A 19750-nucleotide genomic window follows, 5' to 3' on the forward strand; every position below is an offset into this window, starting at 1 on the left:
AAATTAAAGCTGAGGACAGTGTATAGTACAACCCGCATCAGGCGTTCATCTGCTTGCCAATGCCAGTTGATTACATAATCCACTCATGGTCTATAAGCCAAGTCCTTGCCCATACGATAATGCCCTATTTATAGCAAGGCAGCGCAACCTCTGCGTTGTGCCGTATTTGAAACCACATTGATAGAGTTGCCAACCACGTTAAGTTTTGAAAATTACTTTTTTTTTTTTTAATTAAATCGTCCTATTTGAAACCAAACATTAGTTGGATTAATTTGGATCTAGTTAGACAGGGTAATAATAAGGTAAAACATCTTTCTAAATATTAAAAAGAATTATATACCCAAAAGTCGAACTCGAGACATCTTCTTACCATCGTATTTCCCTCTCGAGGATGAAATTACTTTTTATTATTTAGTTAATTAGAAAAAAAATAAGATATCCCGTTTACATTATTCAAAAAAATATATATCATTTGGATTTTTTTTAAAAGAAAATTAAAATGACTATCAAAATTAGAAAATCAAAATTTCACCTGCCTTTGTATATCCCTCCATCTATAAAACTGAGAACTACCAAACTAGCTTATATTCTATTTGCCCTCTTTCAAAACCCCAATCACATGGTCAATAAATTATGTCAACTTTTGGAATTGGAGCTGAAAGCAAGTCCTGATATGATGACCTCAAAAACACTGCTTTGTGCTTAGCTATGCAAATACTATTGACCATAATTTTCAGAGCAAACCAAATGCCATGATTATTTATCACTTGGAGACAAATCCCTGCACCTAATCTCTGCTTTCATGCTAGAAATCTTGCTTTTCTCCGTAAGCTTTTTTATTTTATATTAGAAAACGTGAAATGGCACTCAAAAACTTTTGCTAATATATATATTTATATACACAAGTATGTCATGTTCACTAATTACAAATAAATTAAATAACGTATAGTGAAAAAAAAAATCTAATTAAAAAGTAAAATAATGTGGTACTAAAAGTAAATCCAAATTCATTATAAACTGCTACTAAGATCTAGATCTAACACTTTTTTTTTTTTATCATGGCTTGCCACTATTTTTACAGATTGCAAAACGAACGTTAGATTTTCCCTGGTTTTAAGGTAAACTAAAATTAAGAATTACACGGTACCCACATTTGTCAAAACCCATAAATATAGGAAAATAAAAGAAGATCAGAAAGCAAGAAAGCGCGCGAAAAGAACACTTCTGTAGAAATAATAATTATAGTCCTCATAATAATAACAAAACAAAGGCTTCTGCTTCTCGCTTTTAGAAAACCAACTTCCTCCTAGGCAATGAGGCAGCCTGCAGTTTACATTTCCCAGTAAAGGTAGCGAGATCTCGGATTGTTTCGCCGATCAAGTCCTTAAAAATTAGCCTTTCAATGTCTAAAACAGCTTCAGACATCTCAATTGGGCAGTCTCCCCATCCATTGATTGCATCCCCTGCTAGATCCTTCTTTAGCAGACCACAAATCACCTCCAACAAATTATCCGCCGCATCCCTTTCCCGAATTCTTTGAAATTCAGACCAAATTTGCTGCAATGAAGTGTTGACACTATTACTGGCCTTCTTCCAGGGGGGCAATTGCCTATTCCGCTTGAGAATTTCTTCTATTGTGTCAAAAATAAGCTTCCTTTGTAATGTTGAGACTTTGGATGTGTCCTTTCCTTGTAAATACTGTTGTTTTTCTAGTAAAAGGAAAACATCAGAGTCTTCTGGTAAATAATTGGAAGCCCTCAGGATATCAGAAATGTAGATAAAATCAGAGTCATCTGAATTCTCTTCTGATTTTAACTGTATTGGAGAAATTGCCGGGCTCCAAATATCTACTTCCAATTCAGCAAATCGATCTGATGTTTCAGCAAACAAATATAAATTGTTACTCGACTAAATTGAGAAAACGACAGCATTTCATATTCAGGAATGCATTTACAAAAAGTGTTGTCCCCCTTTGGTAAATAAGGAAACAGTGCCTATACCAGTATGGGCCACGACAGTAACAAAGGCTTAATGAGTTGACAGAGAAAGAAAAGAAAAGAAAATGGGTAATTATTTTAAAAAAAAAAAAAAACAAAAACAAAAACAAAAAGGAACCATATCCAGCTAGCTCTCTAAGAACTTTGTTAAGATGGAAAATGGTGGTGGCCCAATTCTGAAAAGCAGAAAATCGCAGGCAAAAGCGTTTTAATCTGTCATGGCCTTAAACGGACACCTCTCAGTCAAGTTCAGGAGGCATATTCCTTTCCAAGTAGCAGATAAAGGGGCGTACAATTGGTGTTAGATTTTCTCACACCTTGTAATTTATACAAAAGAACAAGAAGCTTTGTTTTTCCATTTGAAGTCCATAAATAAACATCGCTCCATAATGCGCCGTCGTTATCACAGATATCCGATGATCACCATTACTGATTAAGATCTAACCCACATGACTGCACCACCGGCCTGTACGCTTCGGATTATTAGAATTTTAAATAGAATTCCCATTTCCTAATCCTTTTGCTCACATAAACCCGCCCCAAATAGTTGCTTTTAACTCCAGTAATTCAGGGGCTAAGAAAACAAAACCGTTTATGAACTAAGCCATCTTCATCTAATCTAAACACTTAAATCTAATCCAAGATATTTTAGGCTTATTATACTGAGATGGCAAGTAATTAATGGATAATAATTACGGACTACTGTGCCACCTATAATTAGTAGGCCTAGATTTATTAACCCTGAAAACAGACCTAAAAGACTAGAGAAGACGTCACCGTAGCGAAAATGCAAAAAATCCAGTAATCAAAGTCGCTCTGACTCTGGATTTGACCAACTGAACATATTAAACAGAGTAGCAGGTTTTTTCCATACCTTTGAAATCAACGCTCCGTTTCATAATAGGCGAAGGAGAAGATTCCTCCTTGTAAAATGACGAGTCAAGAACTGATACTGGACTCGGTTGCAACTCGGTGGCAGTCATCTCTGCTATGCTGTTAAGTAGCTTATCGCACCTCTCTAGCAGACTCCTACCTTCTTTGTAATCCTCCATTTTCGATCTCTATGATCACAATGGCAGGAGGTTTTATAAGATAAACTATATTTAATCATTAAAGCAAAAACAAATCAATAATATATTAATCAGGAAATTTGATTTACCTCTGTATCAGTCTGAGAAGATGTGCTGATACTACCGTCAGAAATGGAGGATGATTCATCTTCTGCTAGAACAAATACTTTCTCCTCCTTCTGGTAAATGTCAACCATTTGTTTCCGGTTTCTCGGTGATCGATTTAGGGTCTGATCTGGTAAGGTTCTCCTAGAACTGACTTTAGGAGATTGAACCGGAGAGACTCGTCTCTGTTCAGTTGAATTATTGCATATTCTCCTCTGCGTTTCAACAGTTAAACGTGTTCTTCTATTGGGACTCTTCACGCTGGTCTCACTTCGAGTAGGTGAAATCGAACTCCTACCTCTGTTTTGGTTCCGTACATTTGGTTCAATCTCAGGTCGCTCACGTCTAGGGCTCATTGCAGGTAATGTTTCGCCGGCAATAATAGAATCCCGTCGAACTGCCGGCCTAGCTCTAAAACTAGAAGGAGAAGAATCATTACCTATTCTTCCAGGCCTGTTCATTGGAGAAGAAGAAGCCGTTGATCTTGCGGGCCTCATTACCACAATCGGAGATTCATCATGTGACAAACTTCTGTCGTACACAACATTTCTTTGATTGGTTTGATTTGATGGCGTTTTGGAATGTAAAAGGCCTTTGAGTTGCAGAGCCTCAAGAATTTGCTTGAGAGTCTCGAGATTCTTCGATGGCTCATCGATTCCTCTCATTTTCAGCCTCCTCCCAATCTCACCGTAAATAGAAACAGTTTCTTTTGGCTCAGGAAAGAAATCAGCTGAATCAAAGAAGCTCTTTCTCAGTCCTATGCCTCTACGAGGGGCCTTAGCTGGCTCAACTCTACAATTTCTCACAATATTGTACTCCTTTGGATCTGCTGCTCTGCCATTATTCATTTGATCTTTAACGGAACCGTCTCTGATCACATTATTTGAAACATTGCTCTGTGCATTCTGCTGCTGTGACTGCTTTAACTGGAAATTGACGCCGTCAATAAATCGATACTGCAGGAGATCTCTGGAGGCTCGGGATTCTGAAGCAGATCTTCTTAGTTCTGGTTTCTTCTCCTGTTCAGTTTCCCATTCTGGTAATTGCTCTAGTCCCATCAACCTCGCGATCACGCTAGGCGATCGGCGTTGCTTATCATTATCATCTGCTTCTTCCCCATTCTTCTCGCAACGGTTTGCTGATAAAATTGCAGCGTTTGTACGGATCTCTTTCGGTTTAAGGCTTCCTTTGGCGTCGAAGGTTGCTCTGCTATCAAGAGAAAGTCTAGGAGCTTCTTTACAGAATTTCCACGATGACTTGGTGCCTTCTTTTAGCTCGAACACCGGAAGAGGAAGAGGCAACTTGGCCTGAGACTCCGGCGCCGGAGTTCGGAGCTCCGTCACCGGAGAGTTCTGCTGCTTGGAGTGGCCTGGAGAAGGCATTGGTATTGTTTGCTGCTGCTTCTCCTCCAATTCTCTCGACATTGCTGGAGACGCCATGGTCTTCTCCGACTCTGGACTAGAATCATCCATCTGATTGATATGATATAAACAGAATTAGCATCTGCTGCATTTTCAGAACAATCTAAAATATAAAACAGATGAAAAAAACTAACCGTTGAAGGAGGGAGACGCTTGGTGGCGTAAAGGCGTTTTCCGGTGAGAACCTGGTGGCGATCAAAGATCTGAAGGAACCCTGCCATGCACCCCATTTGCTTCTCTATCTGCTTTTCCAAATTCTGTTCTTGCACAATGCCTGTCATTTTTATCACTATAGTTTTTCACTTTATTGCCGTGAACTCACTCTCTCACTCTCTCACTCCAAAAGAGGGAAAAGCTCTCTCTCGCGAACTATCACTCTCCAATCTCCATTCCTTACCCTTCTCTCTCTCGCTCTCTGTGACTGCGCCTATATTAACGTCTCCCGCTTTTCCGGTCTTTTAAAGGGTGGGCGGAGTTAAATGGAATAGAAAAAATGACGACTATTGCCCTTTAATATTTGGAAATGCCAAACAAGTCTTCTTGACAGTTTGGGCCCTTTAGGGAAATGGCGCTTGGGTCCTGGAAACAGGGCGGGCTTCGAATGGATTTGTGAATTTTTGAGGGCAAGCGCACAGACCTGCACCTGCAGATGAGCCTCCGTGGGTAATGCTATCTACGTGTCAGATACCCATTTTTCTTGAGTTTCGCGAGTTTGAACGATGACCAAGACTTTCTCTGTGTACTGTACTCAGAGCAACACGTATTATTTTGTTTACTTGCAATTTTTTTTGGGAAAAAAAAAATAATGCCAATAATTCTCAGCATTTTCTTGTTTTTGGCCCATGGCAATTACTTTCCTTTTTTCTATTTTTTCATCTTTTTTTTTTTTTGTCGTGTTTAAATCAAGTTGTAATTCTTACTATTATTTTGATCTGAGTTTGACATTTAAGCTTTCAATTTTGACATTACACGCTTGTGTTATTGTCAATCATTGCATAAGTTATGATGCTGAATGTAATAGAGTATAAAGAGAGTACTATTCAACTTAAATCAACTTTAAAAAGAAATTTTTATTTCAAAATTGATTCAGCTTTGTTTTGTATATTTGAATATTTAAATTCAACTCAGTAGAGTATTTAACCTAATCTAATTTCTAATGGCTAATTAATTCTTTAAAGAAATTAAAAATTCTCCAACCCAAACTCAATAAAATGTGAGATTGACTTGCATGGACTCTATCTATGATCTCATCCATAGATCAAATCTATTAAAAGGCGGTGTTTATAACCATATATCGAGAAAAAAAAAATATGAATAATCTTTAAAAAATTTATATTTTAATTAGTTTAGTCTATTGTTGAAGTCATGGATCCGATTTGATAATGTGTAATCTATAAACTGTAATAGGATGTCAAAGATAATACGCATTAAAATAAAGAGGAATATATGCTATGAGAAGCAACATAAGGATTATGTTTAGATTATTTTATTAACAAATTTATTAAACTATATAAGTCGATTGAGGTATGTACAAATTGGAATATAAAATCATCCATTTTATGTGATTAATGTTCCGTTTATTTTCGTAAAATATCTTATAGGAAAATAATTTGTTGATAAATATTTTCTATGAAAAACATTTTCTTTGAAAAATAATTTTCAAATAATTTATTTTTCACTGTTTGGTTGTAATATTGAGAATTAGTTAAAAATATTAAAGTTTTTATCTCATAAGACTGTAAAAAATATTAATAATAATAGAAATTTCATAATTTATAAATTTTATTGTTAAATATGAGAGGCATGCAAAAAAAATATATAAATTATGAAAGCCGCTGATGGCCGTTGGTGATAACTAGTGCTAATGATCGGTGGTAAATGGTAATTGTTGGTAGGGACTATGATGATTAATAAAGGTTTTTCAATATTCGAAAAATGTTTTACTTTATCGAAAATGATAAGTTATTTTCCTTTGACTAGGAAAATATTTTTTGATTTATTTTTCTAAACATCCTCAACAATTAAAAATCGTGAAAAATATTTTATTGCAAGTTATTTACGGAAACAATCGGAGCTTACGATAATGTTTTAGAGACTATATATCAATGATTAAATGTTGATTGTTGGGGATTGATTGTTGAAAATTAGACATATAGATTTTAAGAATTTTCAATTATTAATGATTAAAACTTGAAATATTATTCTTCTCAAAAAAAAAAATATTCGAGCAATATATATTTAGTCTTCTACTAATTACTTTAAACTAATCATCAGAAATCTAAATGCTAAGAAAATTGAGTCGCAATCATTCACGTAAATACATATTATGGATTTATATGTGCTACTGCCTCTATTTCTTTTTGCACATAAAAAAGAAATCAACCTTTTGTAGTTTTTTTTTTTTAATTTTGAAAGTATAAACCTTTATCGTTTATAGTTAATACTAATAAATTTTAAAATAAAACAGAAAAAGATGGCATTTGCTGAACCATGAAATGCAAGTCGACAACCAATCCGTCACACTGTGACACTGATTTATGTTTGATGTACGAGCAATTGCATTGGTTGAGTTAAACCCAATGGGTTAAGACCAGAGCTCTTTAGCATTAAGCAACCTAAACGCTCCACTTGGCAAAAGCATACTCTTTTTTGATCAATGATCAGGTGGAGCGCACGTGCACACTAGTCTTTTTCCTTTTTTTTTTTTTTTTTAAATTTGTTTTCTTTTTCCATCAAACTGACACATATGAGCCAAATTAAAGCCGTCGTCCTGGGACGAAGAGAGAGTGAGTAACGTTAACACGAATCGCGAGATAGCAATGTGTTTGCTATTCACGACGGGGTGATTGGTTGGTGAAGATGGTGTGAAGGATAGATTTGGGCAAGAGTCGGTTTCGGAATGAAATCGGATAGGAAACTTCGGGTGAAAACCAGTTTAATGATTCTGGTTTTGTATTGGACTAAAATGAAGGACATAGAAAATTTTAGTTTGGAATCCCCAAGCCTTTTGCCCTAAGAAAAGACCAGAGTTTATGCGTACAAAGAGCAGAGTTTCAGTTAGACAAGAAAAGAAAAACAAATGTTCACTCATTGTGCTATGATGCGATGCACTACAAGACGCAAGACTAACGAATCACTTTCTTTGTATTAACGAGTGCATGTGCAGGAATTAAGAAACACTGTTACTGTTGATCCTATAACCCAGCGGGTTATAAACTGAAAATCAATTAGTGAAAATTTTTTATGTATAGAAGAAACACTTAGGTTTATAGCATAGGACTGAAGTAAAGGCTTTGATCATGTGGACATGGCTTTTTGCAACTTATAGGGTGTTTGTTTGCAGAAAAATAAGCTATAATTTGATGGGTATCAAAAAGTTTCTTAGAATCCTTCCTTATTCAAACAATAATAATTGGTTATACCATTTTCTTGATTTATGGATACCATATCATGTGTTTCTAGACTCCGGTCTTCTGCATGTGATAACTGACGTGCCTTTCAGGAGGCCAAATTAAAAATATCATGTATATCATCGCCTAAAAATTAGAAAAACTTTCCCCCAAAACGAAAAAATAAGTCCTACGCAATAGGAAGTTGGTGATCCAACTAAATGCAATTATGTGTTTGGTTAATTCATATTAATTTTGTTATTTTCATTATTAATTTGCAAGTTCTCCGGGAGTATGAAAATATAAATTTGACATCCAGGAAGTGAACTTTACTTAGAGGACAAATAATCTATATACTGATTCGAGAGAATTACACCTCTTGGTTACACAATATATATCATGTTTAATTGCTGAACCGCTTAAAATTGAGAGAGCAAATGGAACCAGAAACAATTTAATATATGTATAGCTGGGGAAACCAAAATAGTATATCCAAATCTAAAATGATCCAACATAGTTCTAGCTCCGGCAAGATGTATCTTTTTGGGGCTTATATATTTGTTGCTAATTTCATAAATTTTGCACCTTCTGTAATCGGCATTTATTCTCCCAAGATATGTAAAGACTTGCTTTCTAGAGTAAAATCTGAAGTTCAGGCTTCTTTGCTTGCAGCTTCAACTAACAATAAACAATTATATTATGCATACATCAAAGTGTGCCTTAGGTCTGTGTATCTTGGTCTTCACAATCTGTAGAACAATTTCTTAAGTTAGAAACTTAGAAAGTTACTAACTTGCATGATTTTCTACATATAATTTGTTTAGAGTATCCTCATTGGGTTTGAAGCTGCAATTTGCTTTTGAGGCCTAATTTAAATTTAACCAATTGGAGACTATTGTAATTAATATTAACCCTCCTGAATTAACTTCTAAGCTTTTCGAGTGCTCAATTCCCAAGTCCTTGATATGTTGAAATTGCATTTTATTATTATTATTATAGAAATTAGGATGTTACGAAACTTATATGATTAGGACATGTAAATTTTATTTTAAAAATAAGTATTTATAGTATTTTCAACATAATATTTTTCTCGATCTTAATTCAAACAATGATCGGATTGCAAAGCATATCATTCAACAATAAAATTCTATGAAATTTCAACTAAAATAAAATTTGGATGAGTTTGGATTTCGAAATTTACTATTTGTGATTGAATTATAGAGAGTCGATTTTCATGAATTAAGAAATTGTTAATTATACTTATCCATATACTACCTCTATTCCTTAATATTTGTCACATTTGAGAAAATAGTTTATTTCAAAATACTTATCAAAATTGTGGTTTCAATGAGTAATAAATATTTTTTTTCATATTTACCCTTTGGATGTGACCAATAATTATTACTTTAATTTAATAATTTTTTTAGAGAATTAGTATTCAATTAAGGGTAATATAGTCAATTTGATCAATAATTTATTTTAGTTTAGACAAATTTAATGAATGTTTTAAAAGACGTGAAATTTCAAATGTAACAAATATTATGGAATAAAAATAGTAAATACAAATAATTTATTTTACCTGAAAATGAAAAGAAAAAAATGATTTTAGATAAACAAGAAAAACCCATTAATAGCATTAAATAATCTATAGATGAAAAGACTAAAGATGTTGGTATGATTATATATCATGCATATTGTTTATGTCCCTTCACAATAAGTAAACAAAAACTCTTATTGGCAACTACCATTGACTTCTATTTTCTTTCCACAATTTTTTAGTTGAAAAAGGGCAAACAGCCTCAAATATGGATTTGAAAGATGAAGAAGCAACAATATGTATATAACAAACAACTTGAATAACAATAATAGAAAGACAAGTTAGTACCCACTTCTATGTATTTCTCATGCCAAATTATAAATTTTTAACATTGCAATGAAAGGTTATACCGTAAAAGTTTAGGAGTGAGGCTGCCACCCCATGTGGATTGTCCTAAGGACAAAATTAATTAACCATAGAGCTTTCTGAGTTCCTCCATGTGAGGCTATCTTTCTTTGAATTGTACATGCCTAGCTGTAATGTAAGTTACTGCCTCTATTATTCATATATACTCTCTATATAGAAGACTGGTTTAACATCAATTTCATATGTCTTGTCTACGGTCCAATGATTATTGTCTATCATTTAAAAAGAGCATGCACTCTCTCTCCTTTTCACCTTTAATTTTTCTCTCTCTACTTTTCATTTAACCCACATGCATTTCAGATCTACTCAGCTCAACATCATCTTTAATCTTGAACCCCTAAACATAAAAAAAAAAACAGTAAAGTATGTCATCCTATATATGGCTTTGTTATGCACCTGAAAAACTTAGAAGGGGACCTTTGCTGCACCTACCTCCATGTACGTCTTGTTAAGGTGAATATGGTAAAATATATATATATATATATATATATATATATATATATATATATATATATATATATATATATATTGTTTCAAAATACTTCTTTCGCTCCATTTTATCAGCAATAAATAAACATTTTACTTTATTCCGTTTAGTGCTCATTTAGGATTTTAAAACTCTATTAATTTCTTTTTTCAAATTTTATCATATTTATTAGATGTGATTTATTTTTATATTTACATTTAAAAAAGATAATTTAGATACTATAACGTATATTTTTAGAAAATCAACGAATTCTAGTCATTTTTTAATCTTTATGAAAGGAACAAAAATTATATTAAAGTGGAACTGAATGAATAATATTTTATAATAAATGATGCCTAATCCAAATGGCAAGACATGCCTCGTTTGGTTTGAGTTCAACTATTTTTTGGAAAGTTCAATTTCTAAAAAGTAAAGTTTTTGGGAAGTTACTTCCTATGAAGTACTTTGTGCTAATGTTTGGTTGATACGAAAATTACATATGAAATGTGAGCAATACCCTACTATGAATTTAATGTGAGCAATACCCTACCATAAATTTGAGTATATTAATTGGATAATTCATTGAGAATACCTATGAAACAAGAACAAAGTAGAGTTTTTTAATTCTTAGAGCTGAGAAAATGCATTTTCTTAGATTGAGAAGTAACTTACTTTCCGTTCGGTTAAGGAAGAAAGAGTTTTAAATTTTTAGAATTTTTATATTTTTTAGAACCAGAAAACACGATATTTTTCACTTTTTTGATAATTTCAACTTTCCTAGCAAAATTACCCCAACCAAATGAGTCCTAAAACTCTGCTAGTTGAATTTTAAAACCGTTAGATTAAACTGCTTGCTATCATATAAATAATTTTGACCTAACGGGTTCAATAAGAATTAAATGAATGTAGCTAGCAAGATAACATAATTTCCCAAGCAGAACTCCCATGTTCTCTCACTGACACTCTTCTCCTATTCTGCTGAAATTCCTTAATATTCTATTGTATTAAATTACGTTTTACATTCCCTTTCTCTCCAAAATGTGTCAAAAATAATACGAACCACATTGTGGTCCGTACATCCTAGCCAAAATATATGGAGGACTGATATTATTATTCTGCTCTTTGGCCGCTCAGAACCTAAAAACAAATAAACAAAATTATTAGGTCTCTGTAAACATATACATATAGGGAGGTCCCAATTGATTGCAGGTCCATGAAATGAATATTAAAACTTAATTACCAATAGGAATTGGGAAATGTGTCTCTTTCTTATATTTATTTTGTGCAATATATGCTTAGGAAAGCTACCCCTTTTTTAACCTATAGACTATATTTTATGATACAAATTAGTTGATTGGAGAAAATGGATTTGGGAATTGGTGACTTTATCCCCCATTTCACATGGCTACAGGTGCTGTTTCTATAATTTCCATGTGGAATTGAATTCCCATTTCCCCTCCAAAATTTTCCCACCCTCCTTTCCATTTTTATATCCTAATAATCCAAATTTCATTGAAAACCCTTTTGAGAAAAGAGTGATTAGTGTCAAAATCAATTATCTTTTTTTATAAAAATGAATTGGGTAGGGTATTAAAGTTCAAATTCATACCCATTTTTTGTAACCTTAAATAGAATATTTCCAATTTCCCTTCCATGATTACTTTCATTTTCATTATAATCCAATAAACAGAAGAAGAAGAAGGTCTTAAAATTCTACACAAGAAAGGAAAAGTTGTTGAAGAGATGAGATTAGAGTCGGCATATTTGTCATGTAATAGCAAGAGCAAGCGGTGCTTTTTACCTTTGTACAATCAGAATCTAACGACAGTTTCTAAGTCTCGTGTCAGTTAGATTAGATGGAATATGTGTCAACCACAAAACACACAATAGTCAAATTCACCATTATCTAAAAGCACATTTCTCCTTGTCATGCACATGTATACTGCCTTCGTGTTATCTCTTTTTCCTTCTTTTTAAAGTAAAAATCAAACAAAAAGGAGAATGGATGATTTAGAACTGCACATGACTTGACATACATTTGCATGTTTTTGTGCTAGATCTTGCCCCTTAATAAATACTCTAATTGAACATCTAATTATATATTATCATAAACAAAACTAATTTTATTTATATCATTTGGATAAATATGCATGATTTATTTAATATCATTTGGATCAATTATGTATATTAAGGTTTACATTTTCCAATCACTTATGTAATGGAGAAGAATTTTTTATACTTTACATTTTGGTAAGGTTTCCCAAATAATCCTCTGCCTGTACATTTCCAACCTCCAAGTAATTTAGTAGGTGCTTGATAGCTAGATCTATACTCAAACAACTTCTTGTTCCCTTAGCATATATAGCATCTAATTTAATATTAAATTTAAATCCTAATATTTTTCTTTAAATGAAAAAACATATTTTATTTATATGGTGACACCTAAAACAATTGATAATGCACAAATCAATTAATTTTTTTTTATACCATCTTAGCTTAGGATTGTAGATTAGGGCATTATTTTTGAAGTTTGGATTGTTTATATGTATATATATTATTAAGAAGTTTCATTAATTCTTCACAGACCCTAGCTAGATTAAGGTTTTATTTTGGTTTATCTATAGACCTTAGCTTAGGGAATATATAATTTTAGGCATCTACATTATTATTATCATTGCTCATGATATATATATAGTTGATTTGCTTTTGTAGAGTCTATATTAGGAATTAGGGATTATATATACTTTTTGTTCATATCCTCCTTAATTAGAGCTTAAATAATTATTTTCTTTTTCATTTGAAAATCTTTAATAGGCCAAAGAAAACAGGACAAAAAAAAAAAAAAAAGTGATAACGGTCACTTAGTCCTTAGCTTTTGCAGGATTTATGAAAAATGTAGATTATTAGTTGGGAAGTGGGAAGTGAAGCTAAACTGCCAAAAGTAGTGGGCTTTATGATGGAGCATGCTCACTTCACATGGCTTCCTATTCCTTAACTCTCTTTGCTTTTACTGCTCTCTTGAACAAAGTAAATATTGGCTTCGTCCAAGGAAGCAAATAACATGGGAGCCACAGTAAGTAACAAATTGCTAAGATTAATTAATAATAAAAACTTTATTAGCTAGTAATTAAGAATTTTTTTAAGTCTTTCAATGAGATCAATCGATTCATGTAATCATATGACGCAATGCTTTTTAATTAATTTCCGGGTTATTGAACAGTGGTCCTTCGTTTTGGTACAATGAATTGAGTATTACCTAAGTTAATTAAAACTTGACAGTATTTTTTTCTTTTAGGACAAAGCTAAACAACCTTATTAAATTGCTTAGTTGTAGTCTATTTTTCATTATTTATTTTTTATTTTCATTTCATCTAGCAGAATAAATTGGCTCATTTTATAGTTGCAACGTGAAATAATACATACTACAATCTATTCGAAAACATTTATTACAACTGTTAACGGATACTAATTTTACCATATGGGCCATTATAGTCAACCAAATCAGCCTTTTACATTCATTTGCTGCATATATCCTGACTTCTTTTTAAATCACAATGTAAAGGTAAAAGCACCATTTCATTTAGGTATTGTTACCTTTTACAGTAAAGGTTTTTTTTCCCCCTTTTTTTTTTCCAGAAGTAGGCAGTAAAAGATCATTGTTTTGATATATTTTAGAATTGATTCAATTGGTGAAATCCTGTCTCTCTCTCTCTCTTTTTAGAATTTTATTCTAAGTTTTCACCTTCTAAGAATGACTTTTAAATACAGATGCCAAATTGGAAAGTATAATTTAAAAACACTAAAAAGCATGGGCTGCCAAATTTATCCCTCTAGGATGTGAATGGGTTAATAAAGATGATCCACTTGTCTGAGCTTGGATTGGGCTATTACATCCAGCCTAGTGAATATGAGCTTGGAGCCCAAAATATAACAAATCTGAATGGAAACTTTTTAACACATGGGCTGGACCATATAGGAGGAGTGAGATCATATGTACCCAGAAAGGTCAAAAGTTAATAAAGAGAAGGATAATGACAAATCGATAAGCAGCTATCGAAATCAAAATTGCAGAATTGAGAATCCCCCTCAGAAAGTTGTAAAGTGAAGATAAGGGTTGCATATATCCTTGTGATGTCACTTTGCATACCCAAAACATAAGTGCAAAGGTCGTTTTTGTTGGCGGAAACCCTCTTTATTTATATGGTGACATAAAAATTTGTTCAATCAAGATGAATTATTCAGAGAGTATTTTTAAACAAAATTAATTCCTGGCTTATTAATTTTTTTTCACTAAAATAAGTGATTGGATTGTTAATTTGGAATATATCCCCTGTTAGTAAAATGAAGTATTGTATTAAAACAAAAGAGTAACTATCATTGAAAACACACCTCCATTCCAATTTACCGATTCCATAATTAAAATTATTGATTCGTTTATTATTTATTTATTTGATTATATTTAAATATACTAATTAATACTTTCTATTTTATTATCATCGATTCTATATTCGTTATATAACTTAATCATTATATTAAATTCACCAATTAGTCATAAAGATTAAATAAAATCAAAGAACTGTATAATTAAAATTTTAAAATACGAGTTTTAACTAGTGTATTTTTGAAAATAATCGAAAATCAAATAATAATTCACTTTTTTATACTAGTTTATTATAATATGTAATTTTTCTGAAAAAAGATGGGTAATTATTTGGGACAACAAAGAAAATTAAATAATTTGCCAAGGAAATCTTTTCCACATGATGTATCCTTCTTCGTCCCATAAACTCCATTTGAATGAAATTTAAGTGTGTAAAATATTGTTGTACTGTATTGCCTAATTAAGAAACAAAGTTATGAAGAAAATAAATGGTCCGATGGAAATGCCAATGGGTGCCGATTATGTGATGATACCAAACCTCCAAAAAAAAAATGTAGTTACAGTTACATCACATTAGCTAATCAATAATTAAAAAAAAAAAAAAAAGATTTAAGTTACCATCAAAGGGAACAACATCCATGGAAAAAAATTTTGATATAACTTGAAGAGAGAGCACAAACAGCCAATATGTGTAAAGATGTGGTCATGACTCATCGCTCATGAACACAACAAAGCTCTGTCCTGTTCGGCTGTTCCTTTGCAATTCTCACTTCCAGGTCGGCCCTCTTAATATTGTATCTTTCTTTAAATATTAGCTTTTCATATTCAACTTATAATGCTTATCCGAAAAGTATTATGGTTTTTTGTTTTAATATAATTACCAGCAACTGTTAATCTTAAGATTTTAAATTGTGGGTTGGTGTCATTTTCGTATTTCATTTTCAAAAGTTTTAGTTTATTAACTGTGTTTTACGAGGAGAGCTAAGATATTGGTGAAAAGATTCGTGTTTGTGTAGCAATCTACCTGTGTGGTTTTTCTGATTTTGATTTCAATTACAAAGAAATGGGTTGATGTCGAAGGACTGGTTTTAGCCTTTAAAAATGGAAGGTTCATTTTAGGAGATTAAAATTTAAAATATTTATATGATAAGATCAAAAAAAAGAAAAAAAAAAAAAGAAAAAGAAAAATCCTAAATGGGTTAGTTTTCTTTCTGGGATTTTCACTTTTCAAGATCTGCAAATGCTACTAACCTCTTTCTGGATGTGATCCTGGGTTTCTTTGATCTGCTGCAAGAGAGTTAATCTTTCAGTATTATTAATGTTCAATCCTTTTAGTAGTTAATATGGCTTTTATCTTTATGTCTAACTGTTAATCTTCTTTTTAATTGTATGCTTGATCAGGTTTAATTAAGAGAGTCTTGAATAATGAAGTTTCAAGAAGGGGATTCAGTGGAAGTTTTGAGAAGGGAACAAGAGCTATGTGGGTCCTGGTTTTCTGGTATTATAATTGCAGTTAGTGGTGATTATTATGTGATTAGGTATGATTTACTTACAGATTGCGAGGGAGAGCCTGTGATAGAGAAGGTGCATAAGGAGGATCTTAGGCCTTGGCCTACTATTAAAAGAAGAAAAAGATGGGTTGTTGGTGATGTAGCTGAGGCGTTTGATATTAAGTCCTGGAGAGTTGGGAAAATTGTGAAGGTTTTGAAGAACAATATGTTTGTTGTAAGATTGTTTGGATCCATTCAACTCAAAGAATTTCATGACTCTAATCTACGGATATGGCAGGCTTGGCTTAAAAATAATCGGTCGGTGACAGGCAAGGTAATACAGTTTTTTGCTTATGCTTTTCTTTTTTCTTTTTTTTCCTGCAAAATAGGAGAGCAAAGTTCAAGAGACTACAAGCAAAGTCTAGAATAGCTTACTCCATTGGCATCATAGATTAACCATGAAGACATAACTTGAAGGTTTTTGCTTATGCTTTATTTTATTCTTCATTTAGGCGTATTTGGTCCAAGAAGATATTTTACTAATATTTTCTTTATATTTAAAAGGTGCTATTTGTATAGACTTCAGTTTGCTTATTGCATTTTTATTAGTCATTGTGTATTTTGTGAAAGTTTTCTTTAACAATCCTTTTGCTTGCCTTCTCTGGTTTTTTCTTTCTGATCAACTGAAACAAAATCTTACTGATTCCTTGGATATGAGCTTCTCTGATATCTGTGTAACTTTCTCTACAGGTTGATAAAGAATCTACTAAAAATTTTAAGCGAAATAAGTCAAAACCGTCTAAAAGATCGGTTTGCATTTCCCCATCAGATATTGTAGGCAAAGGTTCATGCTTGAGAAACAGAAATAGACAGAGATACAGTAAGGATGGGCAAAATAATGTCAAAAAAAGTCTCCCAGCAAGAAAGATCTTAAATAGAAGCAACGCAGATTGTCTTGAAAGATCTTCCAAGGACCTACGTTCTTGCACAAGAGGATTTCACAGTCCTTTCTTTACGTGGGTTAATGAGATTTCTCCTCAAGAAGTAAGAGCAGATAACAAATTTGATGAGGAAGATAGAGATATAAATGCTGATATAGCCAAAGCAACTAACGATGAGCTATATAATTCTTCCAGGCCTTTTACAACTAAAGATATTGACCAATGTTCGGTTGCTAGTTGCAGTTCAAATGATTTTGCTCTTTCTTCTAGTCATAATTGCAATAAAGCATTGGAAAATGTATCTGATACCTCGGATGCAGAATCATCGTTTCCTTCATCTTCTGTCAATGAACGTTTAACCCCATATTTTGAACAGAAGTTTGAGGCTGACATACATGAACTTGAGTTTCATGCTTACAGATCAACTGTGCAGGCATTGTATGCTTCTGGTCCTTTGAGTTGGGAACAAGAGTCACTTTTAACAAATCTTCGACTTTCTCTTAACATTTCAGACGAGGAACATCTACTTCAGCTGAGGCACCTATTATCTACTCGAGTTGTGCAATAATCTTATGACTTGGAGATTATGGGTTCGAGTTATGGAAACTGTCTACATAAAAAGGAAAAGGCTGCATACATCAACCCTCCGGAGACCGAAACGTAGGATGGTTCGCAGTAGGTGACTCATTTTAGGTTCAATGAAAGGCAACTTGATGAAAACAACTCCTAGCAGCTATTTTTCTGAGAGTAAATAACTACATCTGTAAATTCTGTTTAAAAGTAACTGTCACATGCATTTTCCTACTTGTATATACAAATAAAATTTTCATTACATCTCTGTTTTTTTTTTGTGGCTCAGCTTATTGTAGTGTCACTATCACATCTCCTAATGGCTCATCTACATGAATAGATCTTTTTCTCTACCACTTGTCGTTTTGGTGAATTTCAAGCAGGGGGAGCAAAATGAGCACCGCACTTTATATACGAAGTTAGATGAAGGCTTGCACATTGTATTGCTCTGTTTGTAGTACATTATACTTTATTTTTAAAAAATTTTCAAATGATAAATTTTTACTAAATGAACAACAAAAATTTAACTTTTCAAACCTTTTTAAGTTTATAAGTGTAGCTCAATTTTTATGTTCTAATAATACAAAAATACTCTTTGCAAAATACATAATTTCCGTAATTAAAGTAAAAGAATAAAGGCTTGTAAAAGTAAATTAAATAATAAAATGCTAATTTTTTGGATAAATTGGTATAATATTTTTTTTAGATTGAAAATATTATCTTCATTAGTATATATACATATATATATAGAAAACTATTACACAATTCTTGAAAACTAAAATATACAAAAAAAAAAAATAAAAAAATGTGTAAATATAGATAAGAGAAAAAAATTCAAAAGTATAATTAATAATTATCTTTGTAACTATTAATTAAAAATAATAGGGTTTGTTGATATATGTGTAAAAAATAAATTTATTTACCTAGATATTGAGTATTATTTTCCTATTTAACATAGGATACTGATTAAATTGCTTTTATATATTCTTTTTGTTTAAAAATCTATGGACACATACAATTTGAATTGATAAAGCACTGGCTAAATAAACAACCAAGCAACATATAAGCTAATATGCACCATTTTTTTTTTTTTTTTCTGTCATGCAAAAGCCAAGTAGACATTCATGGAGGAGACTATATGATATAGTGTGTTCCTAAAGAATATGTTCTTGCACATTTAGCCAAGTAGTCTGCACAATGGTTAGCTTCTTTGTATATACGTCTGATAACGCAGCTCTTAAGCTAATGTGCACTAATTTAGTAAAAAGAAACCTGTAAAATTTAAGAAGAAATAATTTGAAACGAAACTGCAAATTCAATTGACTAAATAATAATTATAATTATACTGATTTCTCAAGAAACTGCTCATAAGACAAATATATGCTAAAATTATAAAATAAAAATATAAACCAATCTCTATCGATCTAAACAAAATTTTTTCAAAGAAAAATAAATAACAAATTGACTGTATCAAACTACCTTTTTTATCCAAACTAAAGGAGTTGCAATTTGCAATGCCAATAATTTACGGTGCCAAAATTTACATATGCCTCCACCTCTCCAAATCTTAGAATTGCTATATCATATACATTAAAATAAAATATATGAATAAAAGTTATACAATATAAGTAAAAAAAGAAATGTTATAGTTAAAGAATTTCAATTTCACAGCTCAAGAAAGTAAGTTGGAGAGCGTCAGAAGATTAAGCCGAGAGATCAAATTTCATGGCTTGATTTTGTGATAAACACAAAATTAACACTCTCTAAATTTATATCTAATTCACTGAGCTACATGCAAAAATAAAAACAACATATATAGAAATAGAAATTGATTGAACAACAAGATAATAATATATTGAGAATAAAAAGAAAAAAAAAAAAAAAACAAAAAATAGAGCAAAATATGACCACAACTCTACATAATCTTCTCGTAAGGTGCAGCATAACCATCATTCCT

The 19750-nt window shown here is 32.0% G+C and overlaps 2 protein-coding genes across 9 annotated transcripts; one reads left to right on the plus strand and one right to left on the minus strand.

Moving 5' to 3' along the window:
- Positions 1 to 966: 966 nt before the first annotated feature.
- On the minus strand, positions 967 to 5127 carry TRM5 (zinc finger CCCH domain protein). Its single transcript, XM_089721912.1, has 4 exons — positions 4728 to 5127; positions 3157 to 4644; positions 2872 to 3058; positions 967 to 1871 (listed from the first exon to the last, which is right to left on the minus strand). Exons 1-4 carry the CDS (start codon positions 4872 to 4874, stop codon positions 1288 to 1290), a joined length of 2406 nt encoding a protein of 801 aa, XP_089578038.1. The 5' UTR covers positions 4875 to 5127; the 3' UTR covers positions 967 to 1287.
- Positions 5128 to 15410: 10283 nt separating this feature from the next.
- On the plus strand, positions 15411 to 18055 carry LOC105649919 (uncharacterized). 8 transcript variants are annotated; one of them, XM_020685631.3, is made up of 4 exons: positions 15411 to 15568; positions 16194 to 16272; positions 16348 to 16616; positions 17033 to 18055. In XM_020685631.3, the coding sequence occupies exons 2-4, from the start codon at positions 16218 to 16220 to the stop codon at positions 17789 to 17791; spliced, it is 1083 nt and encodes a 360-aa protein (XP_020541290.1). In that variant the 5' UTR covers positions 15411 to 15568; positions 16194 to 16217; the 3' UTR covers positions 17792 to 18055. The 8 variants fall into 8 exon arrangements, with proteins under 8 accessions (XP_020541290.1, XP_012092139.1, XP_037492157.1 ...); XM_037636229.2 differs by lacking the exon at positions 15411 to 15568 and adding an exon at positions 15715 to 16101; XM_012236754.4 differs by lacking the exon at positions 15411 to 15568 and adding an exon at positions 15715 to 16089.
- The last annotated feature ends 1695 nt before the right edge of the window (positions 18056 to 19750 follow it).

The sequence above is a fragment of the Jatropha curcas genome, chromosome 5 (genome assembly GCF_041381405.1).
Source record: "Jatropha curcas cultivar XTBG-Jc1 chromosome 5, XTBG_Jcur_1.0, whole genome shotgun sequence".
NCBI lineage: Eukaryota > Viridiplantae > Streptophyta > Magnoliopsida > Malpighiales > Euphorbiaceae > Jatropha > Jatropha curcas.